At 43.7% G+C, this 27,632-nt stretch overlaps 1 protein-coding gene across 2 annotated transcripts in view; it reads left to right on the top strand.

The window, feature by feature from the left end:
• Positions 1-4,500: 4,500 nt before the first annotated feature.
• The window catches only part of SATB2 (SATB homeobox 2), a 199,190-nt gene continuing 176,058 nt past the window's right edge, over positions 4,501-27,632 (top strand). Inside the window, exons 1-3 of one of the 2 annotated variants that reach the window (XM_049887751.1) lie at positions 7,044-7,283; positions 7,476-7,628; positions 8,804-9,031. In XM_049887751.1, the coding sequence (XP_049743708.1) occupies positions 8,863-9,031 (169 nt within the window). In that variant the 5' untranslated portion in view covers positions 7,044-7,283; positions 7,476-7,628; positions 8,804-8,862. Of the gene's footprint in view, positions 4,521-7,043; positions 7,284-7,475; positions 7,629-8,803; positions 9,032-27,632 lie in introns of those variants that run through there. The other variant, XM_049887752.1, reaches the window with a different exon arrangement.

The following is a 27,632-nucleotide window of genomic DNA, read 5'->3' as shown; positions in this document are numbered from 1 at the left end:
GCAGCAAGCGTCCTTGCACTGACCCGCGGATCGTCGCTCTGTGGTGGGCACCGGGGGCGAAGGCAGGCGCAGCGAGTTGAGGTGAGCCACTTGACTGGGGGGTCAGGCCTGGCACGCGTGGAGAAAGCTCCGTGTGACCTAGGGCAGGTCTCGGGATATCACATTTTAGAAATGGACAGGTAACAGCTAACGATAAACGGTGTGAGCGAGGAGGACCCGCAGATGCCGAGCGCGGGAGCAGCTGGCGGGCCTCGCAGCTGCACCTCGGGCGCCAGGGGCACTAGCCCAGCAGCCCCGGCAGGAACGCGCAAGTTGGCGCCGCGAGCCCGGCCCCCTGTAAGGGTGCGGTCCGTGGCCGCCGGACGAGGGACAGCGTAGGCATCCCGAGCTCACCCCAGTTTTGTGTGTGTGTGTGTGTGTGTGTGTGTGTGGAGGGGGGCTGGGAGCTTTGTAATTGGGTTGGACCGGGTGAATTTACACCTTTCTGGGTGGTTGTCCCTTTCAATAGCCGCCAGTCGCATAATTTGTGTGTGTGCGCGCACGTGTGCGAACAATCGAATTTATTTAAAATAAGCCCCAACCCACCCAGTAGAGTTCTCTAAACCCAAAGTGGGGGCCCTTAAGTCCTGGCCTGCTGCCGCGAAGCGCAAAGTGATGTCCAGCCCGCTGGGCTTGGGGAAGGGCCCAGAGGGCAGGCCCCTTGGGATGGGCAGTTGCTCAGCGCTGGATCGCCTCTGTTACTGCCACCTGGGCCTTAGCCTGGTGGTCAAGCCTTGACGGAGTAAGGATGTCCGAGGGGCTTCGTGCAACCGAGAGAACAAGCGGGGCATCCTTTCGTAGAGCCCTCTTGGTTTTCCCCGCCGCCTGACCGGACCAGACAGCTGGACAGAGCGGCTCCCCGCCCGATCCTCGACTCCAGTAGAATGGCCAGGACCTTGTGTCACTTCAGAAGCAAGGGTGGTCGGGCGGGGCGCCGGATTTCTCGCCCTTTTAGGTGTGTTTCGGGATCGGCACAGAGGACCTCTCCGGTAACTCTCCGGCTTGTGCCACTTCGGACCTGCTGCTGGGGCCCGCCTGCTCTGGCAAAGGGTGGGCCCAGGTTCCATGGCGCAGTCTGCCTGCCTACTGGAGTTTAGGGTGCAAGTGGGGACTGCGGCCTGGCCTTACCAGATATTCTTTTCATTAAAGTGGTTGGGGCCGACTGCGGGCGCCGGCATTTTGTGCGCGCGAGGAGCATCCTCGGTGTTGGCTGATCTCGATGGGCCGGGAGTCTGGCCCTGCTCAGCCTCCGCCACAACATTAACCAGAGGACTGGAGCTCGGCAGACCCGCCGACTCCCGAGAGCCGCGGGCTGAGCCCAGGGCGTCGCAGCCCACGCGGTGGCGCTGTCGGGAGAGGACGCTTAGCCTCCGGGCCGGGGCCCGGGCAGTGACCTGCGCTCGGAGGTGACAAGGCCGTAAAGATGAGTCGAGGCCGTGGACTTGTCACCACCGCCTTTTGGCCGGGAGATTACAGATAGGACCGAACCCTTCCGCCCGGCTTTGTGTTTCCAGAAAGGAGACTCAGCCGGGCGGGAGAGAGATTCCCGGCTCCCAACCCCGCCGCGTCGGGGTGGGGGCGGGAGGGAGCGGCGGCCACTTTGGGGTTTCGTTTTCTCTCCCCCTTTGCTTTGTTATACCGTCGTTTAAAGTCGATTCCTATAAATAAGCTAGATTAGCAAGGCAGTCATTCTCTCGCTGCTGCCGCAGAAAGAGATCAGGCTTCTAAGCTCTTGACTCTGTAAAAGAATGAAGGGACCTCGGGAGTCCCGGGGACGTTGCTGTGTGTCGCTTGGGGAGTGCTCGGAGCCTGCAGACCCTTTGCTTTCTGGGGCCTCCTAACCCGGGCCTCAGCTAATGGACACCTAGACCTCCACCCAACGGCCCGCCTTGCTCCGCTAGCTTTCCTTCCCCAGGGCAGGCAAGGCCCACCCCCGACGCCGTCTCCCACCCCCTACATCTGGGACCCGGGTGCAGAAAGCTCCCTCTCCTCTGGAGGCAGCTCCTGGGCTGCCTTTCTTGCCTCCCATCCCGTCCTCCGGGCCTTTGCAGTGTCCCTTCCGCTAAGCCCCGACGCACCCGCTTCCTGGGTGCTAGGTTCACCACCTAACGTGGACTAGTTGCCCACCGTTCTTTTCCAATCAGTTGTCTCACTGGGACACATCTCTCCGTCTAGGCCAAAGAGGCTGGCTAGTTCGAGGACGGTAGCAGGTCCTCCACCGCCCGGACCTGCGGCGTCCCGAGGGCTTCCTGGCCGCTTGGCTCCAGCCCAGGCCCAGGAGCCGCGGGGTCAGAAGGGGCAATTGATCTTTGCCGGGCGCGGGTTAGGGTTGCCCCGCTCTGATGCCAAGGAGGAAGGTGGACCCATAACGAAGTAAGTGGCCCTCCCCGCCCTAACCCTGCCCCCCCCCCCGCCCCCGGCGCGCTCGGTCGGTCCCCAGACTCCTCCAGGGCTCGCGCCCCACAGTCAACCTGTTTTTTCTGCGCGGGTCCTGGCCCTGGGTCCTTAGCCCCTTGGCACAGCCAATTTCCAATCCAAGCCCGGTGCAGTTAAGCCGCCCGCGAACATGTAGGCCGTCTACTCTCTCCACCGACAGTCCGCCGCGAAAATTGGCTCCAGAGCTGATATGGGCTTCATTTGAGAGGAACACTTCCCTCCTGCCCTCCTCCCGCCCCCCACAGGGCAAGCCCGGGGGGGGGGGGGGTAGAGGCAGGCCTGCGTCTGTTCCCAAGAGCCGTCTAAGGCATTTGACGGTGGCAATTCCCACGGTTTTCCCTGTGCGTCTGAGTTTGGAGGCAAGACGCCGCACAACTTTCCGGTGTTCTCTGAGAGGCAGCGCACGGCCGGGAGAGCCCCTTTGCTTGGATGACCCGGCTTGAAAGCCGGGGGCCTAGGGAAGGATTGCTGGGCCTTAAGAGGTCCAGGTGGCCGGCAGGGTGCGGGGCTCCCGCTCCCGACACCCCGCACCCTACGCCCGAGCAGTTGGGCCTAGGCCGTCCGCAGCGGGAGCCCGCACAGCAGAGCATCGGTCTTAAGAAAAATCAGAAGTGTTGTCACTGAATGTGCAGGCCCTGAGAGAAAGGAGGCCTGCTGAGGAGAGAGAAATGGGGGAGACGTGGAAATAAGAAAAAACATGCGCATTTAAGCCCAGTATATGAAGATCCGTTGATTTTTAAAATAACAAATCTCCGTGTTTCTGAAAGACAGGCGACCTTTGACTAAGTGACATAAGAAAAAAATTGGGGGTGGGGGAAGGAGAAAAAGTCGGAGCAGTTCCGGATTAAAATGTCAGTGAGAAGCAAGCTGAGGGATAAAAATGTCTCCCAAATGTGAACTTTATGCTTTCGAGCACCGGGACAAAGGACAGCCGTAATGCACAAAATGCGTTTTGGATCAATATATATATGTATTAAAAAAAGACAAAAGTAATTAAAACCAATTCTTTTCTTGAGTGTGATTTTGTTTCAAAAATGGGAATAAACAACTTAGGAACATAAAGCGAAGCCAAACAAAAATTTTGAATCATCATAATTATTTATTTACTGTCTTAAAAAGTAGACAATCCTAGTGAAAGATTAAAAAATGTTAAATATCCCTTCTTGTCAAAATTAAACATACTGGAAATAGCTTACTTCAATAGAAATAAGGTCAATACAAATATTGTGCTGTAAAAAGCGTATGTAATTTGAAACAGAAAAGGCCTTTATTAGGGATAAAACCCAAGGAAAAAAACTCAGCTGGGCATACATCACAAAACTTCCTAGGATTCTCCTTTTTTAAACTGAAAGAAATTTGTAATCTGCGTTGCTAAGTGTAACTCTACAAATCCTCAAACTATATTTCTGATAATAATTGTTTTACATCTTCCTCTATGTTAAATGCACTTTTAAATAATTTGAGACTTTCTTTAACCCAAATGAATTTGTTCACTATAAAAAAAACAGATAGGAGGAAGTTCCAATAAAGAGAAAAAAAAATCAATGAATTTAAAAGTGCAGAATCTGAAAACAAACTTAATCACAATGTACACTTAATTGTACTTAATTGTTTACTTTATTTAAATCGTCCTTCTCAGGGATTTAATAATTTAGAGTCAATAGTTCCCTCAAAATATAATAAAATATTTAACTTTATGAAATATTAACCGATTAACAACACGGCTGTGTTGTTTATAAGAGTGTAACTGAAGTCTTGTAATCCTGCTGTTGACACAAGACTGTGAGGTTAGCAAAGTGATCTTCCCAAAATGTAAATGAAGACCTTCAGACAGTGGTGTTCATAAAATAGCTCATTAATGGCTTAGGATTGAATCGCTCCAACCATCCGCATCATCAGATATAATAATAGTGACGAATCAGACAGGAAAGATTCTGGCTAAACCACTTCCATTTTTTTCCAGAAGTACTGAAGTCCTAATATCACAAATCCTTCTAAGTTCCTGGACACGGATCCGGAGGAGGATTCCGCAGTTCACCACCAAGGTAAGGAAAGAGACAGCATTATCGTTCTCAAGGAATTAATAAGAAATGTGTCTTTCACCATTTTGAAAATGGGCTCAAAGTTGGACAGTGGCAGTTGGTTTTTGCCACCACCCCCCTTCTTACTTCGACGTGATATTACGGATAAAAAAAGTTTGTCGATCGAACTTACAGTTTGTTTCTTTGCAGCCAAAAACCTTTTAGCTACCACCACGGGTTGATTTATTTGAGGCTCTTTGCCCTCAGCGACTTCGAATTGTGCATTTCCTCTAACCCATTTGTTTGGGGGAAAAATAGCATTTGGGAAAGAAAAATAGGGAAAGTGAAGCGCTGCCTAAATCCCCAGGGTGGCTCCCCGAAGGTTTCCTATCTTGCTCGCTCCCTTTGTCGGCAGGGCTCTTGCTGCCTCCCCGGCGGCCTTCGGCTCCTTTGGAACTTGGTGGGCGGTGCCTGAGTGCGGGGTACACCCGGATCTGGGCGCCAAGACAGGCCGGGGGCAGGTTTCGCTTCTGGGACCCTTTCTCATCCAGAGGCTCCCCGGCCTCTCCGGCCCCTGCTTTTGAGATGACTGCGCGCCAGCAGTCCTTCGGGTAGGTGCGGCGAGTGGGTTCTCGACCCGATCTCTGGCACGCTCAGTGAACGTGGCTTCCCGCTGTCCCAGTTCTGGGCCGGAATTTCCAGAATTGCCCCCCGGAGCGCGTTTCCCGAAACCGAACTTAGTTTGGCCCTCTGGCGCCGCCGTACAGTCAATGCTTCTTAAGGGGGACTGGCGGCTAGGGCTACTAGATAGAGGGGGGAATCCTCGGGGTCCTGGATATTAGGCAAGAGCACCTAGGTGTGCGGGAGAGCTGGGAGGCGCCGCCAGCTGAGTGGACTTCGTCGGCCTGAAGGTCGACGGGACCGGCCCACATCTTCCCGCCCCGGGTTCCAGCGGCGAGTGTCCGCCAGCGCCCTAGGCGTCTCGCAGGGACTGCGGCTCTTGCCCACGTGCAGCAGCTCCTTAAGGAGGCCCGGCGGCTAAGCGGGCCCGCAGGGACAAAAGCGCGGCCAGAGCCCAGCCTGCTCGGCTAGGGCCTGCGCCACCTTAAATGAGCGCCGCGGCCGGAGCTCAGCTGCGGGCGGCGGCGGCCGCGACCGCGCGAGTCGGCAAAAGTTTGTGGCTCTGTGACCCCTGTGCAGGATCCACCGGGGACGCCCCCGCGCAGCCTCTCCCGGGGCGGGGAGGCCGGGTCCTCACCGCACAGTTCTGTCAGCGCCCGCAGTCCAGGCCCGAGTCACTTGGGGTCTCCGGAGCCCCAGCCCCGCAGCCCAAGGACAGGCAACCCTACTGTCATCGCTGCCACCGCGCCACGAGCTCCAAGCGGCCCAGGCTGTTCCGCTCGCGATGTCTCCGGCGCTGCGAGCGCTTCAGGGACGCAATCCAGGGATGCCCCTCGCCCTGCTCCCCCCACGCAGCCCCCTCTCCGGTGCCACCCGCAGCGGGAAGGGCAGTGCTCAAGCTCCCGCCGCTCGGGACACCCCGGCTATTGTTCCGGACCCGCGGGCTGTGCCCGCTGTGAGGGAAAAGCGGCCTTCCCCCTGTAGCCGGCGGCGCGGAGCGCGGCTGCTCGGCGGGCCCGGACGGCCGGCTCCGCGCCGAGGGGGAGCTGCAGGCACCGGGAAAAGTTGCTTCGAGGGGCGGAGGCGTTGGGGGGTGGGCGGAGGCGGTGGGTGGGGGAGGCGATCGCCCTCCTATCTCCAAAGTCGAAAGTACTCGGCGCAGTTAGCAGAGCCGGGAGCCGAGGCAGCCGCGGCCACCGCCTGCGCGTGGGTCTGCCGGGAGACTCGGCACCCAGTGCCTGCCTTGTCGCTGCCACCTCCGCGCCGGGACAAGCGCGCCTACGGGCTGGGAGAGGCGGCCGCGCCCTGGACCCGCCGTGAGGAGGAGGACCAGACCCCGGGCCTGGCGCCCGGGCACACCCGCCCGCCGGCCGCGGCCACTGTCTCGCGCTGCATTCCGTCCTCTGCCATCGGTCCTCAGCCGCCTGGCGTGCACGGTCCTCGCCACCCTGCTCCCACCGCCGACTCTCTCCTTCCTCCTTCTCCCTCCTCCTCCTCCCTCTCACCCGCCCCTTGCTTGTCCCTCTGCCTGCTCTGCAGCCCAGCCGCTGTTGGGTCGCCGCTTTCACAGCGATTGATTGATTGATGTTTAATTTCCTGCCAGGCGGGGCTCCCTTCCCCCCGCAACCTCCCCAGCCCTCCTCCCCTACCCCCACTCCCCTCCTTGATTGCGGTGGACCAGTCTGGCTTGGGATTAGATCTGTTCCCCCCCACCCCCATCCCGAAATAACCCAAAGACTTCCCCTACCCCCACCCCAAATTATTATTTCCAAGGCGCTAGATCTGGGGACGGAAAGGGGGAGGGGGAGAAATCGGAAACCGAGGACAACCCAAAAGGACTCACTTTGCCTGATGACTCAACGCAACTAATAATCATCTCCCTCTCAGTGCGTCTCTCTCTGCGGCTTGTCAGTGAGTCCGGCTCTGGCTGCTGGCGGCGGCGGCCGAGAGGGGAGAGGCTAGGGGTGACAGCTCCGGCGCCCGCCGCGCTCTCTCCCGCGCGTGGTCCCGGTCCTGGCGCCTTCCCGGTTCTCGGTGGCACCGGCCCGGCGGCTCCGGCCGCTCCTCCTCCGGAGCTAGCGGCCCTACGAACCCGCACTCCCGGCCAGCCGCCGCCGCTTCCCGGTTCTCAGCCCTTTCTCTCCAGAACCGATCTCCTTCCCGAAGGTGTGACAAGGCGGTCTTCAGCCTCCTTCTCTCTCCCCCCTCCTCCGCCGTCCCCTCCCCCGCTCGCTCGGGTGCCCCTTTGGAGGAGCCCTCCTTTCCCTTTCCTCCTCCTCCCCCTCCCTCCCCATCATCATCATAACAACCATCTCCGCACAAGAAGAAGACACCCTGACCCAGGACCTTAAACGTTAGGACCTGGGGGAGAGGAAAGGGGAAGAAGTAAAGAGAAAGGAAGACTAGGGGAACACTGCAAGTCAAAGCACCAGAAACTTTCCACCCTGGATTCTCTACTTTTGCTCCATGGACAGAGCCCCAGCCAGCCAAGTTACAGACAGACCGTGAGCAGTAAGTATGCGCGGCCAGGGCTCGCGCCTCGCTCTGGAGTGCTGGGAACCCCCCGACCGCCCAAATCCCTTTCCTGCGGCTTTGCCCTCTCCGGCCAAGCAGCCGGGAATGGCGCGGCGCAGTCCTAGCCGACAGCGCGCCCGCTGCGTCTCTGCATCTCCGCATCCCTCCTCTCACCTGCCCTCTGCCACCCCACCTTGTCGTCTTGGCCAGTGGCGATGCCGCTGCTCCCGGGGCGGGAACGCGGGCGAGGATCCCGAGCGCACTTTGTTGTGCCGGGTTCCTGCTTCTCGGGGATGTCACGGCGACGCGAGCGCCGTTTCATCAGGTGTCCCCCCCCGCCCTCCCCAAGACCCTGTGGGTTCGGCGAGGAGAGCGCTGCAAGCCAAGCGACCCAGAGGGAAACTTTTTGGAGCGATTTTAAAATTGAGGTTGATGAAGGCTGCTTCTGTACCCAAGAATTTAAAAGCGCTTTGGTTTTGTGTTTTATGCTGAAGAGCTTAAAAACACACACGCACACACACTCAGGATCAGATGAAGATAAGAACGTTCCAAAATAATAACGATTGTAGCCCCCGCTCTTGTGATGGAGGTTTTTCTGGAGATTATTCTGATAAATAGCTAAAAGTGTTTTGGAATGCTTATTAACTTGGAATTAGGACTGATTTTGTGCAAAGTGTGTGTGTGTGTCTCAGGACTTGCTCCGTAAAGATAAAGAGCGGAGATAGCCTAGCCTTTGGTTCCTGCCGCGCCGTTCGCCCCATGTTCATCCTTTGGTCAATTCGGTTTCTGTGGACTTGTGTACTCCCCCCACTCCGTCCCCGAGTGGGGGAGCTGCCTTTTTCTAAAGTTCTCTTCTTCCTCAACCCTGATCCCCAGACGGCGAGAATGTCTCACTCGGGAGCGGTTTATGCCAACCCCGTCCTCATAAATGGGCCACTTCTGGGCGTCCCTGGGCGCGCGCGGGGTCGCACCACCGAGGGCCAGCTCCTTTCGGGCCGCCCAGGGTAAGGTTGGGACCCGCTGCCCGGCTCAGGTCCGGTGGGCATCGTGGGAGGAAATTTGTGTGGCTGTGGTGCAGCGCCCTGCCACTGGCCTGAACGTCTATCACGTGTGTGAGCGGTTTTCCCTCTTTTTTTCCCTCCCCCTTCCTTGCCCCCCCGCCCCCTCCCTAGGTCCCTGCGCGTTTTATTGCGACCTGCCGGTGGGAACTTTGTCTCCAAGTCGGAGCAGCATGGAGCGGCGGAGCGAGAGCCCGTGTCTGCGGGACAGCCCCGACCGGCGGAGCGGCAGCCCCGACGTCAAGGGGCCTCCCCCGGTGAAGGTGGCCCGGCTGGAGCAGAACGGCAGCCCCATGGGAGCCCGCGGGAGGCCCAACGGCGCCGTGGCCAAGGCCGTGGGAGGTAACAGCCCGGAGCAGGGAGGCGCGCTCAGCCCGCGGCCCCGGTGATAATGGCCCGGGTGTCAGGGTTCAGGTTGATTAGGCACTGTCGCGGTGTAGGATTACAGGAAGTGAATTCCAGGTTGCCAAATAATGCCCCCGTCGTCTCTCATCTGCAACTAGTAGCTTCATCTCGAGTTAAGACGAGAAAGTGGTTTACCCAGAGGGTGGCATTTTTTGGGCACTTTGCCACTGTGTGCTGAGGTGTTGGCAGGTTTATGTCACAGCCAGCTAACTGTTTCTAGATTTTCCTAGAGAGCTTTTTAGTGATTTAACTCTTTTGCCTTGCCTCACAGTATCTGTTGGAGAGATGAAGTTTAGGTGCGCTCGTTTTTATGGAATTGTCATTAATGCTCAGACCAGTACATGAACAAGAATGTTGGTATTATTTTGTAGTTGAGACAATCTTTCAAGATAAATGAGTAGTAATTGGGAATGTTTTGTGCTACATTTCAAGTGAGAAATACAAAGACAAAAGCAAAACCATGAATCTGTCAGGTCCTCAGAGGATTTAATACTACAATTGTTTATAAAGTTTAAAGCAATATGCATTTTTAACTTTGTTACCATTTATATCAAACAGGTAAAAATAACAGCCAATAAACATGCCTTTTCCCTCTCAAAGAATGCAATATTATTTGAAGAAAATCTTATTGTAATTTTTACAACTTAAGCAACTTCCTTTGAAAGTGATTAGGAAAAGTAATTTTATAAATTAAAGAAAGATAAATTTAAATATTATTAAAATATGTTGGAGTTTATTTGCATTTGCTTAGTTGTCATTTATATATAAAATGCGCAATTCTACATTGAATGCAGTTTTTTGTGTGTTTGGGAGAAATCACTGGTTTAATTTTTTTTTTTACTTTTAAATTTGTTCCCTAATATTTTCACCAGTAGTCTAGTTAATATAATTACTTTACACTAGCCTGCCTGATATGAAACAAAATCCTAGCAAAACTTAGTGATAAGCTCCCACCCCCCTGTTCTAAGTGCCTACAGTGTATATTTCTAAATAAATACATAATTCTAGATGTTCACTCCTTTTTAAAGAGTTAAAATATACATGTTATAAATTAGAATGTTTTTCTTTTTACATATTTTACTAATTACTATTTCTTCATGGTAGACACTGAGGATGGTTTGCCTTAGTCGCTTGCATTAATCATCTTCCCTGAGAAATCCTCATCCTCCTAAAGTTAAAAAAAAAATTAGCAATATATTGTAGCTTGTGTCTCTTCAATTTTGGGGACTTGAAAATATACTTTAGTGAAGAAAAAGGGAACTGAATACTTCTGTGACTTACTTTTTCTAAGTAGGCTTTATTAATGTGTTGTACCTAGATGATAGTAGTTTCAAACTTTTTGGGTAATCTTTTAGGATTTTTTAAGAAAGAAAAACATGTAATGAGTATGGTGGACCCAACCACGAGATGGTATGGAAGTGCTGATAATGTTCAGTTGGAAATTTTAGCAATCATTGGAGATGTGTTCTCACTGTGGCCTTATGTGCAGAGGAAAAGCTTGGACTGGAAATTTGGGTTTCTTTCTGAAGACCTAATAAAATTCACCAAGTTAGAAAAAGTTTCTAAACATTTTAGGATGTAATATTAACAACTGTGCTTCACTAAAACAGTATTTTTCCCCCCATATCACATAGATGTATGTGATATGGGGGGAAAAACACAGATCTACACATATTTTTGTAATTGTCCATACTTACTGTATTGCTTATATTGCTTCATAAAGAAAATTCAAACAAAAGGATGTAGGATGATAGAAATAGAATTCAGTAGATCTGTCGCATAGGTCTGTGTGACATAACTGCCTTATTCTGTTGACCAGGAATACCTTTAGGATAAATTAATGGTTGTTTTTCGCATTTTCTGGGATTATAATTTACACTTGATCACTTATTGTAAATTTGATATAAACTGAAATTATTAAGTGTTGGCGAGGGATAATAGATTTGTTTTAATAAACTGCTATTGTCACTTTCTCTGAGCCTTAATTTAGTGATATCAAAGGTTTTATTAACTGCCTCCCAAACTGAAAATAGATGTTATTTTGTCTCAATATATACCATTTACAGCATTTAATAGTAAAATGGATAAAATAATTTATATGAGTTAATTTTTTTTTTGAATAGAAGTTTTACTCTAAATAGCATAATAGGTTGTTTGGAAAGAGATTTAATTAATTTATAAAACTTCAAAACACAACAACTTAGAATATAAAATTTTGATAGTACAAAGCTTTCTTATTGAATGATAGTAATTCTTTTGTGGGTTTACATTTATGTATAAGTTACATATTTCCAAATGTATATTAAGACTTTAATATTTTCAATTTTTGGTAACTTTTAATCATGTATATAGATTGGAGAAAAGCAAAGCCTTAAAAAATACACTTTCTAAATTAAAAAAAAGTATTTAAAATATATTTCTAGTTAGAGGTACTTCATAATTGAAAGACCTTTTTTTAGAATATAGGATAGATATAAAGTGAATTCTATTTCTATAACCCTATATCCTTTTAAATTTTCTTTATGAAGCAGTATAATCAATGTAACAAGTAGGAACAATTATAAAAATATGTTTGTAGCTCTGTGTTGTTTATTACCATTTTTAGGTATGTTATAGCCTTGTCAATGTTGTAAAGATGGCTATAGTAAAATACATTCCAAATATAGAGCTCAAGATTTGGGAGTATGTATTTGTTGATATTTAGTGGTCCTCTTAAAAGCTCTTCCTCTAAAACTGGGAAATATCATTAAATAAATTGGTTGCCCCAAAACAATGGCAGTTTATCTTCCTGATTTTGATAAGCAGTGAGGTGAATAAATGTTTCTGAATGCATTGGTTGAAACAGTAAATTTTGTTGCTGTTATTTTGCTTTTTTAGGGAAAGGGAGTTTGATGTTTTTTGATGAGAACTAAGTGTTTATGAAGAGAGGACATTATTTTAGTATCCAGATTTAACTAATAGAGGTAGTAGATACACTATCATGATCTCCAGATTGTTTTAATAACAGATTTAAAAGTTAGTGCATTGTTTACAATGTGGTTAGCTTGAGAAGACTCTATTAGAAACTAGATCAATTTTGCTTTGAATTTCTAACATTTTCTAGGATGTTTTTGCCCTTTTTTTTAAGCTGTGTGTTTTAAAGCACGTATGTAATAAAATATAAGTGTTTAAATGTGTATGACAGTCAGCTTTTATAGAAGGTCCTCAAGGAAAAAAAAAGACTAATATCTCTTTAAAAAACATATGAAGGCTGGGAGAGAGTTGAGAGCAAGCAAGAGCACGGTGGTGTTGACAGCTTTATATCCCTGCTGGGTAACATTCACTTACTAGAATTGGCGTCCCCTCTCAGCTAGTAATTCACTCCATAAGGATTTTGAAAAAGGATGATTAATGGTGGGGAAATTCATATTTGCGAAATCATTTGATTAAAACTTAGAGATCTATTTGAAGTTTAGAAAAATAAAAGATTATTAAGGATGACAAAAATAAGAATCAGATGATCTTTTTGTTTTTTTAATTGCTATTAGCTTAAGTACCTAAAATGTTCTGATATGCTTAATGCAGCCTAGAAGATAAAATGAAAGTGATGCCAGTCCTGTTGCTGGAGGAGGCCAGGCATTCAGCTTTCCTCCCAGACTACTGAAAGGTGCTGGCCAATTGCGCTTTAACAGCAGTAAATTATTGTGCTTCATTCATTGTTAACACAAGCATTTTCATTTTTTAAATGTTTGGCTTAAAGACGAACTTTTAGACAGCTTTATTTAAACTGAATGAATAGTGCTTGAATATATACCAGATGGTGTATTTGCTGATAGGAGGCATTAAACATCCGAAATCTTTTCGATACTTTTTACTTTCCTATGCATTTTTGTAATTAAAAAAAAAAAAATTCTAGATCTTAGGGGAAAATGTTAAAACATTGGGCGTATCTTTTAGAAATACCCTTTTGCTTATTTTTCAAAAATAATTTGTGTATTTTTAAAAGAGGACTTTACTTTTGTTGAAGAACTGTCTGTAAAGTTGTCTTATAGCTGGTTTCCTTGTAGCAGATCAATTTTTCATGCTACCAGGCAGCCCTTTCAAGAATGTAACTGTCTTGTTGCAAGGGGGGAAAAATCATTACGCAATACACATTGATGTGTTCAAATAGGGAAGCAAATGTGATCAAGATTGTTAGGCAGGGCCTCATTTAGAGCTGAACATTGTCTACAACAACAGTTAGTTTGATTGTCTACATGTGGAACGTTTCCTTTTAGATGAAAAGAAATGTTCAGATCAGGTGTAGTCACCATATTAACAGTGGCGGAGAAACATTTTACTTTTTGAAAGAAGTACACATGTAAAAAGAGTATAGACATTTCTGTATTGAAATGTATAAAATACGTAGAAATTTAGGAATAGATTGTCAACCTGGGACAAGATAGAGAAAACTCATTAAATAATTTTAGCCAAGGATGAGCACCATAATGCTTGTAGCAAAGACTCATAACTTCAAAAGAGAAAAGATTGTGCTTCCTTCCCCCACCCCACTTTTGTTTTTAAAGGGTTTTAGATCTTTTAAATAGAATGAACTTAGACTTTGGGGTCATCCAGCAATCTAGCATGCCCTCCGTAGTTTTGCTGAGGTAGAAAAATAGCCCTTCTCTAAAGTGTTTTTAGCCTGTTATTAAAATAAAGACATACTTGGTTAAAAAAATATATGCAATGAAACATACACATTAAACAGAACATAGGGTATCCGCCCCTCAATGTCCTGAGCATAATTTGATGTTCTGAGTAATTTTGGAAGCCTTATGTTCCATCAGCAGAAACCCACTGACCATTATATATTCAGGATCTGCAGTGAAATGTGTGTATCTGTGTGTGTGTGTTGGAATTACATAGACATCTTTAAGGCATCTGTTTTTTAACCCCTACAGAAAATATGTAATATCACCCTCTCCCAGGGGGTTTGTAACCAGCAGAATCGGACTTTACATCTTAGATATCTTGTGTTAATTCTCCTTTGAAAATTTTTTGGTCATCTATCTCAGTACAGGGGAAAGCAGACTAATTATCATTGATTAAAAAAAAAAATAAAAATAGGAATTTGAGTTATTTTAAGAATATGCACATCAGTTTTAGTCTAGGCAAGACTATGGTAATTATGTTATTTCTGGCAAGGTGGTAAGCAGTGAAGTTTGGTGGTTCTACTTTGATAAATTAAAACCTTTCCTTTTTTTTTGGTAAGAATTCATTATAAAGGCAGTTTATATGAAAATATAAAAAAGGTATGCTAAATTAACGAGGCTAGATAGATTCTAAATTGTATTATTTTTTCTTCAGTCACTTCTTTTAGAGTTTCAGGGTAAAAATGACGACACAATTTCTCCTTGTAAAAAAAAGTTTTCTTTTAACAAAGAATGATCCACATCAGTTGTATAAAATACATGATATGTTTTCTTTCCTGAAGTCAAATTTCATCCTACATAGCATGTAAAACCCAAAAAAGCAACCAAAAATACTTTATATTCTCTTATCTAATAAGTAGGCTTTTTTCTTTTTAAAACCAATATTTTAACATGTGGTAACAGTAGTTTTTACTGTCTTCCTTACATAGTTTTTACTGACTTCCTTATATGCATGCTGAGATACAATGGCATTTTGGAACATATTTAAAGAAGGAGCATTTGACAAAAGTTGTATGTGTAACAGTTTGTCAGGGAAAAGTGACAAGTGGAAAATGACAAATGAAATGTTGGCATCATCACTCTTTATTTTGATAAAAATGTCTCAATTTGCAGTGATATAATACTGTTTCATATTATTTCATGAGTTGTGTGAGATGCATAAGAGGAATTTAGATTTTGTGAACGGAAAATTAGCAGCTCAAACTCTCTTTTCAGAAGCTTTGGCAGCAAGTTTCCCTCCCCCAACCCCCACTCCCCAAGAGTAAGAACAGCAGTGAAATGTTGGATCTAACCCATCATACATTTAAAATCATTATTTAAAAGGAAAAGAAAGAACTGAAAATGGTTTCAAGTAGGAGACCTTTAAGCTTAGCTCAAAAATGAAGAAGAGAGTTTGCCTTTTAGTTTCCGTTCTTTTCTTTACAGCAGTTTCAGAAAGAGTGATTTCCCTCTGCTGACTTTGATTATATGGGTCCTTTCTCACTTCCAGTCACTCCTGTTCTCCAGCATTAATTTAGGGTACCAGTAAGGAGAGCTATGAATTTCTTTTATTTTAAAGTGCAGGAGAGGTTTTGGAAATGTCTATGTGTCTAAAATGGATTTTTATATACAAAGAATTTATCATCCTACTACTTAGGGGTAATGTGATAGATATTTCAGTCAAAGGAGGCAGTCCTGAGTGGAACTGAGTATGAGTTAAAACAAAGGACAATTGAGGACTTACAGATTTAAAAAAAAAACAAAAAACTAGAGATGTAGTCCCTTTAGTATGCTATTTTCCCCGCTATGAAGCCACATTGGTTCCTTTATTGTCAGTGATAGACCATTCATTTTCTTCTTTTACATAGAACCAAGTGCCAGAGCATGAAATGCTACATGTAATTTTCCAATAAAGTTACTTATGTAACATGTTCCATGTTGGAGTTTCCAAAATCATCATGGAATACTACATAATTTTTTTGTGTTCAATTAACATAATTGCTTTGGTGTTTAATAGGAAGTGATTTAAAAATTGTGGTAAAATCAGTATAATTAAATATCAGTGAAAGGCTACATCAGAAATTATCTTCTACAGTTTTCGTCGTTTACTTCTCATTTGCAAAGTTTTACTTATTCTAGATTAAATAACAGGTAAAAATGATGTAAATGTGCCTTGGATATTTAACTATGGCAATTAGATTTATGGTGTGTATTTTTTTCCCCTTTTAATTCATGTCTATACCTTTGAAACTTAAAAAACAAAACAAAACACATACACACAAAAACTAGTGGATATTATAACTACTTGTTGTTAGTGAACTTGGAGTCCATTCCGATCCCCTAGTTTGACAAAAAATACTTAAAAAATGCAGGAAATAGCATTAATTGAAATTTCAAGAATTCGAACCTTGCAATAAAGTTATCAGCAAACCATGTCAGTCTTATATTGTAGTACGAATATTCTTTATTTGTGGTGATGACACATTTGGGCATTAAAACTCTCTGGGAAAATTTATTTTGATTTCAGCTGCTCCTGTTACCAATACTGTTTTGCTAGTGTATGAGGCAAATTCACTTCTACCCTTAACCAGTTGCCTTATCTTTGGGGTAGAGTTGTATCCTAGCACAGTCGGTTATTAAACTATAACATAACAACAATGCTCAAACAGTTAAGGGAAAAGAGGAAAATTAACAGTGCCAGCAACTATTTATAAAAAGGGATGTATTTCACACCAGGGTAACTATTTGATGTCCACCGATGTCTGCTTAATTACTGAAATGTCCACAGCAGCTCAGTATCTTTCTTTGTGTCATTGGAGACTTGTACAGTTATGAAAAAAAAAAGTAATAATAATAGAGATGCTGGTGAGAACAAATGTTTTCCAGAGCTCTAAGATCTGACAGAGGTGACTAGCAGGTATTTTTAATAAAAACAATTTGAATTTCATCACATCAACCACAGATACCTTTTTCTTCCTTTTAAAAATATTTTTTACTTGGTTTTGTATTAAACTGGAAAGCAAGTATATCAGTTATAACTGAATATGAACAATTTTTTTTCACACAAGAAAATATTTTCTTTGCAAAGAGAACATATTTGTTTAAATATCATGCCCCAGTCTCCTGGGAAATGACCAAAGGGATAGAATAAAAATAACCATATTTTCAAATTTCCTGATAATGCCCTGTGTTAAAATTACATGTTTTTAATTGCATTCGGTTCAATTACTTATAAATATAAGGAAAGGCAACTTTATTAGGAAAATGTATTCCTATCAAAACTCTTCAAATAGCAGTGTGTTTTGAAACATTCTTTTTTTTGTTACCAGAACAAGAACTTTCTTTTGTCATAATCCAAAGATGCTAACAGAGCAACATGATGAATGTCTCTTTAAGTGTTGTACGTAGTAAAAGAAAATGACTTATCTTCTGAGGCGTTGGAGGCTTTATGTTGCTTTGGACCCATTTCCCAAGCAGTGATCGAAAACAGATTACAATAACAATTATACAGTCAGAAGATGCAATATCCATTTCTGCTTTAATTGAGTGAAAGAATAATAAAAACATCATTAAGAAAAATGAAGTGGACCTGTCACACAATGTACAAATTTTTAGTCTCAGAGAAGATGCAGAATAACTGAAGTGCTTTTCACTTACTTTGTCATGTTTATTAGCCAAAATCTTGTGTGGGGGAGAGACCATTTGGCTTTCCGTCTTCCCTGGGCAGTTCAGAGAGAAGCTCATGCAAAGTGGTTGCGCAACGAGACATTCAAAGTGTTCAGTGACTTTGTTTTCATATATAATTTGAGAGGGGAAACCACGTTTTCGTATCCTCTACCTGAGGTGTGATCCCCTCCCCCACTTTTTTTCTAAGCAGTCTAAATGCAAGTCAAAATAGTGAATGTTCCTCTTGTTACAAAGCCCTGTCAAGTAAGCCTGAGATGTGGTCCGTGGCCTGCTCTCCTTCCTCTTCTGAAAATCCTCACCAGGGAAAAGGGAGGGAGAGAGTTGAAGCTGAATCATGACCACCCTCATGTCTTCGCAGCACACATGGGTTTGTAGGGGAAGCTGAGTCTCCATGTATACACATCACCTGACATGTACTGTCACCTGAGACGTAGAGGCTTTGGACTCCATCTACCATAATTTGAACCATTAAATCGATAATCCTTAACATTGCTGGGCCTCCAGCCCACATTCCCAGGAGGCAGTCTTTCAGGAACTTGGAGGCAACTGGCAAGCAGCAGCCAAAATCAGTGGCTAGTTTTCCTTCACCCTGGGCTGCATTTCTTACTCTAGTCATAGAAACTGTGAGCTACTGAACAGTGGGGAGATGACAGCGGAGTTAGCCCAGGCACCCTGTTCACGGTGGGAACTAAAACTGCAGGGAGTGTTGGCTACCAGAGAGGCTGGAGCCCAGGGTTGGATTCAGTTTGACAGACTCGGGGGGAACATTCCTTTGATCTGTCTCTGAGAGTTTTTGTGGGTCCAATGTTTAAAAACCTTTCTGAGGGTGGAAAAATGAAAGGAATAAGGGAGGTAGCAGGCCTTTCCTGGTGGAGGTCTCATAATCCCAGACTGTCCCAAGTATAATATCCCCTTCAGAGTGGAATTTAGCAAACAGTCCAAAAAGGTTTTTTATTTTTTTTATTCAGTCCAGAGAATCTAGTTAATAGCACCTTCATTAAAATACTTTTGTCAGCAGAGGTTTTTTTAGTCTTAACATTTACATAACCCAACAGCATTGACAAATGCCACGAGCTTTAAGGGTCTATTAGTGGTTCCGTTTTTTTCTGGACTTTATGATTTAAACCTAAACATTAATTCTGGGTGGAACTTGGCATAGTGTCTTTTTGCCTTGGAGGGAATTTTTGTTGCACAATAAAAAAAAAAAGTTTTTTTTTTTCATACAATCTCCTTCTCCATGTCCCGCATCCTTCAAGTAATCACAAGTTAAATAGTCAACCTTTTAAAAGGGTTTCTTTAATTTAAAAAAAAGGAGTAATTATTTTAGGTGAATTTAACAATTTTTCATTAGTTCACATTGCAAACTAATGTTTTTGTTATTAAGAAAAAAGATCTGTGAGGTCGATAGTGCAATGAAAATCCCCCCCCCATGTAAGCAAGAAACTGAAGTAGTAAATTTTTCCTGTAAAATCATATTTGATAACCCTTGAAAGCTGTAAATCCGCTACTTGTCTTCTTTGTTAGAAGCTGAGAGACATCAACGTTTCTTTATTTCATACCATGTGCAATTATGACATTGACCAGAATGAAAGAAGGTGGAATTTCGCTATTAACTAAAAAAGTGACTGAATTTTCTAGCATTAGTTTTTTTGGAAAGTATACTTAAACTAGAATTCTTAAAATGATTTTTAAGAATCTTAAAATATTTCTATATACTAATTATTAAAAATTGAATCCGATTATATTGGTAATTCAGAAATTAATAAATACGTGCAGAATCACTACAATGATAAATTGTCATCTAGAAAACCAGAACGTATTCAGGATGTTAGTCAATGTGCGAGCAATGCCAGAAGGGAGAGTTTTAACGGAGGCAGTGTGGGGCTAAGCCAGCATACTTCTGTGGCTTTGCCGAGCTTTCAGGGTAAGGCTCTGTTCATTCAAGTTTTTGTCCTATAGATTTGGCAGATGTAGCGTTAAGAGACCAAAACCCCTTTATTATTGAGAGAGTATAAGAAGAACAAATTGTTATTACACATTTCAAACCAGGTGAAGGCACTTTACAGAGGACAAATAAGGTGATCCTGATTTTTTCCTTCTTAAATGAGTTATCTTGGAAATACTCAGCGATGCTAACTCTATTCACAGGCTCATTCATATGGCAAGTTTGGGCCTTAAGCACATTTTTTACACCTAACTTATAAACTGTCCAAACTGGAGCTTACCACTGAAGGTGTGCCAGTGCTGTCACAAAAGATCATTCGTTCCCAAGAGACTTTGAGGCAAAAAAACAAAAAAACAACTGTCAGAGAATGCGATGACTTTAGTAAGAACTATTCTGTTGCGCTTGCATTTTATGCCGCCCAAGCAAAAGCGTCTGGGGGTAGACCCACAGTTTTAGGATTGATACCACCCTCTCTCCTATGGTAACATACAGAATTCCAATCAACACAGGGTCAGAGTATAAATGTACCTTTTTCACACTGTTCCAAGGGGTTAGTGGAAAACAAGCTGTGAAGTAATTCCCCCGGTCCCCCAATAAAAAGATTTATAGCAAAATAATTCTCAGCCCCATAATGGCACTGTTGTAGGTTTGTGTTTGATATTTATAAGACTGAAATACAGCCCATGTACCCAAACTAAGCATTTATTGTAAACAAGTTAACTGCCAAGAGCTTATATTCTGTCAAACATAATTATATTGAAGATTGATGTATAGCTTGAAAGTGAGTTCTTTTAACCAAGGAAACCTTCTGAGATGTAGTTCTTTTCTTCCCTTGATACAATGACTCTGTGAATTGTCTTTCTCACAGCCAATCTCGTCTATATAATAAACAGAGGTTTGCTCTTTGAAAACATACGTGTTTGTCGATCCTACTTCTGTTTACCAAATTAAAGAAATGAACTTATGTTCATGGAAACTGTTAAGTATAGTTGGTTTTATCATCTTCATCTAGATCTGGGCAGTGATGGTCCTAAGACACTGATAGGCATCGGCCATACTGGAGTTAAAGAAGCCCCCTTCCTCCTTTCATACTGTTCAAAAAAAAGTACTTGACTTGTCTTCCTGTTGTTTTGTGTTGAGCTCTAAGAGTAGAAATATTTTGAAACTGTGTCCTTTTGGGGAAAAACAGCACTAATTTGCTTCATTTTGTGGCTCAGAAATTGTTTTACAGGTAAAGAGTTTAAAGTGTTAAGTAAATTATGAATCCAGGAAATCTAGGAGAAGTAAAATCTTTTTTGAGATTGAGATGGTCATACCTGGGATTACCCAGAGTTTAAAATGGGGTTTCCAGTAGTTTTGGCTTTAAGGAAGGTAGAAAACTATTTTCTTTAGGATTTCTAAAGAGTTTTCACTGGTTTTGCTGATTGGTTTGGGGTTTGGTGACATTTCTCAAAGGTAATAAAAGTAGAGCAACAGTTCTCTTTTGGTTGGGTGAGATCCTTTGGATAAGCATGTAAAGGATGAAAATAAGATTATCAATGGATTTATATGCTGTGGCTTAAAAGATCTCTTTAGTTCTTTATATATCACTTGAACATTTCTTGGGGGAAATAATGATATTATAAAGAGGCTGTCTTAGAACCACAAAGTGAAAGTGATAGTAATAATATATAAACTTTCTCTGTTCTGTTTTTCTTATTTAAGAAATTGCTGTAAATTACCAGGTATATATGTAAAATATATACATATATACCTTAAAATATATATACATACATACTTCAAATATCTTGTCTGGGGAGTATTTCATCAGGGAGAACCGCACTTTCCCCAGTCTATAGGCTGGGTTTTATTAACTCGATCTCAGTCACCATAATAATATCCTACATATTAGAAACCACAGATCCCAGTATCCCCTAAAGGAACTGGAGACTACAGATGTACTGTGACTTTGAGTTTTCTTGCTGTCTCTTCTCCTGTTCTTTTCTTTTTTTCCTCCCAATGTTACCTTTCCAGGACTTGGTTGCTATTATGTCTCACTGAGTACGGGAGTAAGAGTGACCATTAGGAGCTGAGAGAGGATGGTTAGTGCTGGTTGCCTCTGTTTATTGAAGCTCAGCTTTGTGAAATCTGCGTTCGCTTTGCCGAGGTGATTTCCACACATCTATGAAATATCCATAAATGTTTTGCTGTTTGAACCCTAAACATAGATAATGGGTTTTTTCTTTCTGTGAGGGAGAAAGCCTTTTATTTTTTCCTACGAAACTTTACCTTTTCAGTTTTTTATTTGATAAAAATCTCTCCAGTCTTGTATGATTTCCTTTGGGGTTTTGCACCAGTGTTTGATCTCAAGTTTTAATAATTTTGGTGCGTTAAACTCCCCAAAGAAAACATGCTTGCGCTATGAAATATTCCCAGTAGAAATCTGGGTAGTCTTGTCTTATTGAGAGCTGAGAGCTTGATTCCTTTATTAATTCCTTGCTAGAGAACCTCAATACAGTTAACCTTTCCTTAACACTACACTGGAGAAATTAATAAAACTTTAAAAAAAATATTGTTTGAATTAGATAAAATAACATTTAGGCAGAGCTCAAAACCTGAGGTGATATAGTAAATGTTAATATGAAGACAATTTTTATTGACTCTATTTTTGACTCATGGGACTCTGAGTTGCAAACAGCTTTTCCAAAGAGGATAATGGAATGAGGGGAGAGGTGCATACGTCTCCTCTGAAATACTGTTTTAAAAATAATTCTTTCGAAAATCTCTAGAATTTTACTCAACAGACAAGGACAGAAAGTCTGGTATTAATGAATTATGGTACAGTAATTTTAACATGCCATTAAGTCTCAAGATTTATTAGTGTATCATTTCTAACCCACTGTGCAAAGAACCTTAAAAAAAAAAATTAGTTTTGAACTAAGGATATTTAAACAGGACAGATAAGTTTTAACTTTTCTGGAATATCTAAGCTTTCATATTCTATACCTATGCCACTCTTGATTCCAGCATTGATAAACATTTTGTCTCTCTGTGGTTACAAAGGGAAGCCCTGATGGCACAGCGGTTAAAGTGTTCGAACCCACCAGCTGCTCCACGGGAGAAAGATGTGGCAGTTGGCTTCCGTAAAGATTAAAAAAAAAGGATTACAGCCTTGGAAACCCTGTGAGGCAGTTCTGCTCTATCCTGTAGGGTCGCTATGAGTTGGGATCTACTTGATGCAGTGCGTTTTTGGTGGGGGTAGTTACTAAATTTAAAAAGTAAGCTGCATTCCTTCAGTGCGAGACCACTGCCAGCAATACCACCATAGCCCCTGGTGTGTATGATCACAGGGCATGCTATACAGCATGCTACTTTGAGTAAGGCACTCCTGTCCGTCCCCCGCCATGTATGGCTGTGAGGTCTTTGTGGTGATAAACTAACCATTTCTATCAGCAGTTGTCGTGTGCAGCCCTGTAGTCTGACACGCCTCCTCCCTAAAACATGGAGTGAGCTCCTGAGTCCACTTGTGCAGATGTTTCCTGGAAAGCTTTCCTCATCTCCTGATGCTGAATGCAATGCAGTAGGGCCTAGGTGACATGGACAAGTTCGACAGCTGGGGAATTACAGCAAAAAACCAGTATCAACACCACCTATTAATGGTGGTTATTAATGTCTAACCGGAGTTAGCATTTTGTTAAACCCAACTGACATTTATTCAGGTTCTGTAATATCAGGCTCGGGGGTGGAGGGGGGAGTGAAGACGACTCATCTAAGCCCAGCTCATGTCGGAGCAAGAAAAAGGTGCCCTCTCATTCACTCGCACCAGAGGCCCATGCGTTTGTGACAGCAGGGAGCTCAGTTCCTTGGGTCAGGCTTGTGACATCAAAGTTCCCAGATGTAGCTCAGGCTTTTTTGCTTAGATAAGTAGCGACAATGTGATTCCTGTGTGCCCACAAATTCCTGTTTTGTGAACTGCTGGGCCAACTTGATCCTGCTACTAAATTTCTGTCAGGGAAGAGTATTGAGAGACCTGGAGTTTCTCGGCCTTCAGACTAACTAACTTCAGGTGAAATTGTGGCCTCTTAGCTTCCCTTTCCTACCATTCTAGGCCCAATTCGAGCCTTTTGGGTGATAAGTGAGGCAAGACCAGAATTCGCCCTCCCAGCCCCACCCCACCCTAGTTTTTGCTCTTATCTTCCAAAGGTCAGATCTGCCTCAGGGACTGCAAAGTAGTCAGTGGCTGGTTTGTCTAGAGAGAGTTGTAAGAATAAAGTATTTCTTGATAGTCATTTTCCCCCCCTGGGGATAGGAGGAGAGGCATCAAAAGCTTTGTTTTTGAAACTGTAGATGGAGATCTAACCCTGAGTTACAAAAAAAAACAAAAACAAAAAACAAAGTCATGGATAAGCATGAAATCAAGTTTCTGCCTGTATGACTCTGTTTAGAATAATCGTTAAGCACATTTTGCCTCACCATGCTTATAGAATTGACCATATCCCCCACCTATCAATGACCAGGACTTGTTTCCTCTACAGTACGAGTTTTTATGAAAAACAAAAATGACAAAAACACATGACTTTATCCTGTAGAGAATCTGTGGTTCCCAAGCAAAGGATGAGAAGGGACTCTGGAAACCTGGAACAGCTTAAGGGAGCCTAGAGGCCTTCTGGGCCCCAGGGCTGGCCCACCTATGGGTGGCTCCCTTACCCCAATTTTTTTGCTCTTCCCTCTCGAGGTGTAAAAATTTATTTCTACTTCACTTGGTTACCCTACCGGAAATTCTTTCCATTTGAAGGAATTTATCTGGGATAAAATGCATTTCTTTTACTATGAAAATGTATCCCAGGAGACTAAGGGACTCATAACCATTCATACAGCAAAGTATAGCATCCTTTTATCTATTAATCTTTTTGGAATTCTCGAGATTAACCCCAGGGGAAGAGGAGAGGAATGGTGGAATGTGGAGCCTATGGCAGTGGTAGCTCAGGAGGTTGGGTAGCCCGGAGGAAGACAGCAAGGGCAGGAAGAGGAGAGTAAGAAAGACAGACTTGATATGATTTGAAATTTTGTCTGGGACCCTAAGAAGAAGGTGAAAAGCACACTATCTTTTCTGTCTCTGGATGCAATTGTTGGCCCTTAAACTTGCCTTTGTTGTTTAAGGATAGGAAGAAAAGGCTAGAGGTTAATATTGACAAGTTACTTCTATTCTTGTCTGTAACTCAGTATGTGCATGTGCGTGTCTGTGCGTGCGCGTGTGCACGTATGAGAGAGAGAGAAAGAAAGAGACAGAGAAGGAGGTTATAGAGCAAATAAATTATCAAGTTCATTTTTCTAGTAAATTTGCAGTGAGAAAAGATAGGCCTCACCCTCACCCCTTTCTCTTCAAGTCCCCAGAAAGTCACTCAGTTTATGGGGTAGAATTTGTTTCAGAGTTTCAGAGATGTGTTTTATGATTTATTTATTGTGGTGGCTCCTGAGTGTGACACTGTACTTCAGGTTCACTTTTATGCAAAGAACAGAGGGGAGAGGCTCTGCCCTAAAGCCTTTGTAATCTTCAGTTTGCCCTGGGAACATCTCTGGTGATAGAACCAGATATGCTGCGGGCCCCAGGGAGGGGAGTGGGCCCTGTGACTGTCCTCCTTCTGGAAACAGATGGGTGTTGGAGCCTTTTGAAAGAGGGGAGGAGAAAGGCTGGACTCCTATCATTTTAGACTGCGCCCCTGTCATTCAGAGACCAATTTCAAAACTGGGGGTGGACCATGGGAACAAAAGAGCTAGGGACAAGGCTAGAGACCTTACTCATTCACACGACAGTATGACCCACTTATTTGACTCTTTCTTTCTTTGTTGTCTCTGAATGACTTAAGGGCAGGAGCTTTGTTTGGTTCCTCCCCATGAGCACAGTAGCTGACATGGTAGATATTCAAAAGGTAATTCACTTCCAAGGAACACAGTTTGCCCATTGGACGTAACAACTGTTGAAGGGTCCTTTACTAAAAGACCAAGCCCTTAGATTTCAGTGGGTGTGGATTTTGGAGTGCTATTTTCAACCCTAACAAGTTTGAGATTAAAACAAACAAACCAAACCCAGTGCCGTCCAGTCGGTTCCGACTCACATAGGACAGAATAGAGCTGCCCCATAGTTTCCAAGGAGCGCCTGGAGGATTCAAACTGCCAACCCTCTGGTTAGCAGCCATAGCACCTAATTACTACACCACCAGGGTTTCCATTAGACTTGGTTAACTTGGACTGCTTTACTCTTGGCCTTGATGTGTTTTTGTGGGCATGTTAGTTATTCTCCCATAGATTTAGTTTCCTCATTTATTAAATGAGAATAAAAATCACCCCCCCCCCCCCCCCACAGCATTAATGTGCGGAGAAAATAAAGGTATGGTTGGCTATTAACTGAAAGGTTGGCGTTTGGAACCCACCCACCAGCTCCATGGGAGAAAAATTTGGCGATCTGCTCCTATAAAGATTAAACCCGTTAAAACCAAACCCGTTGCTGTCGAGTGATTCTGATTCATAGAGAACCTATAGATATGAACTGCCGACATTTTGGTTAGGAGCCAAATGCTTAACCACTGTGCCACCAGCCGCCCTCCCTGCCCTCCCCCCCCGGCCCCAGATTACAGCCTACTAAATATGGGGCAGTTCTGTTCTGTTGTATAGGGTTGCCATGAGTGGAAATCAACTAGAGGGCACCTAACAAAAACAACAACACATCAGAGTGCATGGTGAGCCAGGAGGCGCTGTGCGAATGAGAGGTTTATTTTCTGTCCCAAGTTTAGTGAATGGCGGTTGCATCCTGTGGGCAGCCTCCCTGCTGCAGAACCATCTTTCATCTTGCATTGTTGAGGTTAAACATCCAGAGCCTGAAGGAATACTTGTTCCTCAGGTCTCTCTCATAACCAGTGTTGTGGCGTTTCCTGAAGATGGTTAATCTTTTTTTAAAATGAGGGGATAGGGAAAACAAACCTTTTCCTTATTAAAGAGGCTGGATTAATATAGTTCAGAATAAAACAACAGACTGCAACTTGCTTGATGATGCAGAGGGGGTATCATGTTGGATTTTGGAGTTTAACTAAAAGCATTTCTGCCACCCAGTCTCCTGAGCTCTGGCACGCAGAGGAGGGATAACTTGGGGGTATCCAAGAAATAAATGGTCAAGACAGTCACACAATTGTCCTAGTTATCAGTTTGTTATTAATTTATCCTGTATCAGAAAAGCCATTTACGTGTTAGTATTTGCCAGATTGCTTGGAGCAGGGCTGGCTGTCCAAAAGAAATATAATAGGAGCTACATATGTAATTAAAAAATTTCTAGTACCCACATTAAAAAAAAAGTTTAATTTTAATTAAAAAATTAATTTTAATAATGTATTATCCTAGTATATAAAAATACTATTATTTCCACATGCAATCAATATAAAAATTATTCATAGCATGTTTACTTTTATTTTTTTGGTATTAAGTCATTGAAATCCAGTGTGTATTTCACACTCACAGCACATCTCAATTCAGTCTAGCCACGTTTTGCATACGAAATAGCCACATGTGGCTAGTGATCAATTCGTTGAGCAGGCAGTATTAAAAGATGAAGTATGGTGCTTTTAATACCATCACCGTTTTTCCATTGGGCCTGTTGAAAATTTTAAGCCATTATAATTTACATCTTAGATAATTAGGTCATTCATTGATGATCAGTATCATTTCTATTGGGAAGAAATGTTTCTTAGTAAGTATTGTGGGCATTGATTACTGACCCTGAGAAAAATAACTGGTCTCTTTTTTCTCTGTAAAATGAAATTTGCCACGGCAGTGTTTCATTCTGTTGTACATAGGGTCGCTATGAGTCAGAACCAACTTGATGGCACCTAACAGTGACAGCAACAAAATGAAATTAATAGTGGTTTTGAAACAAACAAACAAAAAATAAATAGGTAACATTGTTGAGGGCTGTGTGTCAGATAACTGAACTATATTACATTGTTGAATCCTCACAACAGTTCTGTGATACGGATACTATTATTCACATGTTGTTGAGGAGGAATTTGAGCCTCAGAGGTCAAATTGTCACTCACACAGTTAAGGAGTGACAGTGCCAGGATTTGAGCCCAGGGCTGCCTCCCTCCACAGCCTGGGCTTTAGCTACCACATGTAACTGTCTTCTTGCTGGCCTCGGTTCTCAAGGCTGCTGTGGCAAAGGGCGGCAGTGACTTATGGTGAACTTCTCATAAAGATACACAATTCTTTAGAAATAAAGTAATAATGAAAA

Source organism: Elephas maximus, chromosome 6 (assembly GCF_024166365.1).
Source record: "Elephas maximus indicus isolate mEleMax1 chromosome 6, mEleMax1 primary haplotype, whole genome shotgun sequence".
Lineage (NCBI taxonomy): Eukaryota > Metazoa > Chordata > Mammalia > Proboscidea > Elephantidae > Elephas > Elephas maximus.
Note: the sequence above shows the minus strand (reverse complement) of the source record. Positions and strands in the feature narration are given on the sequence as shown.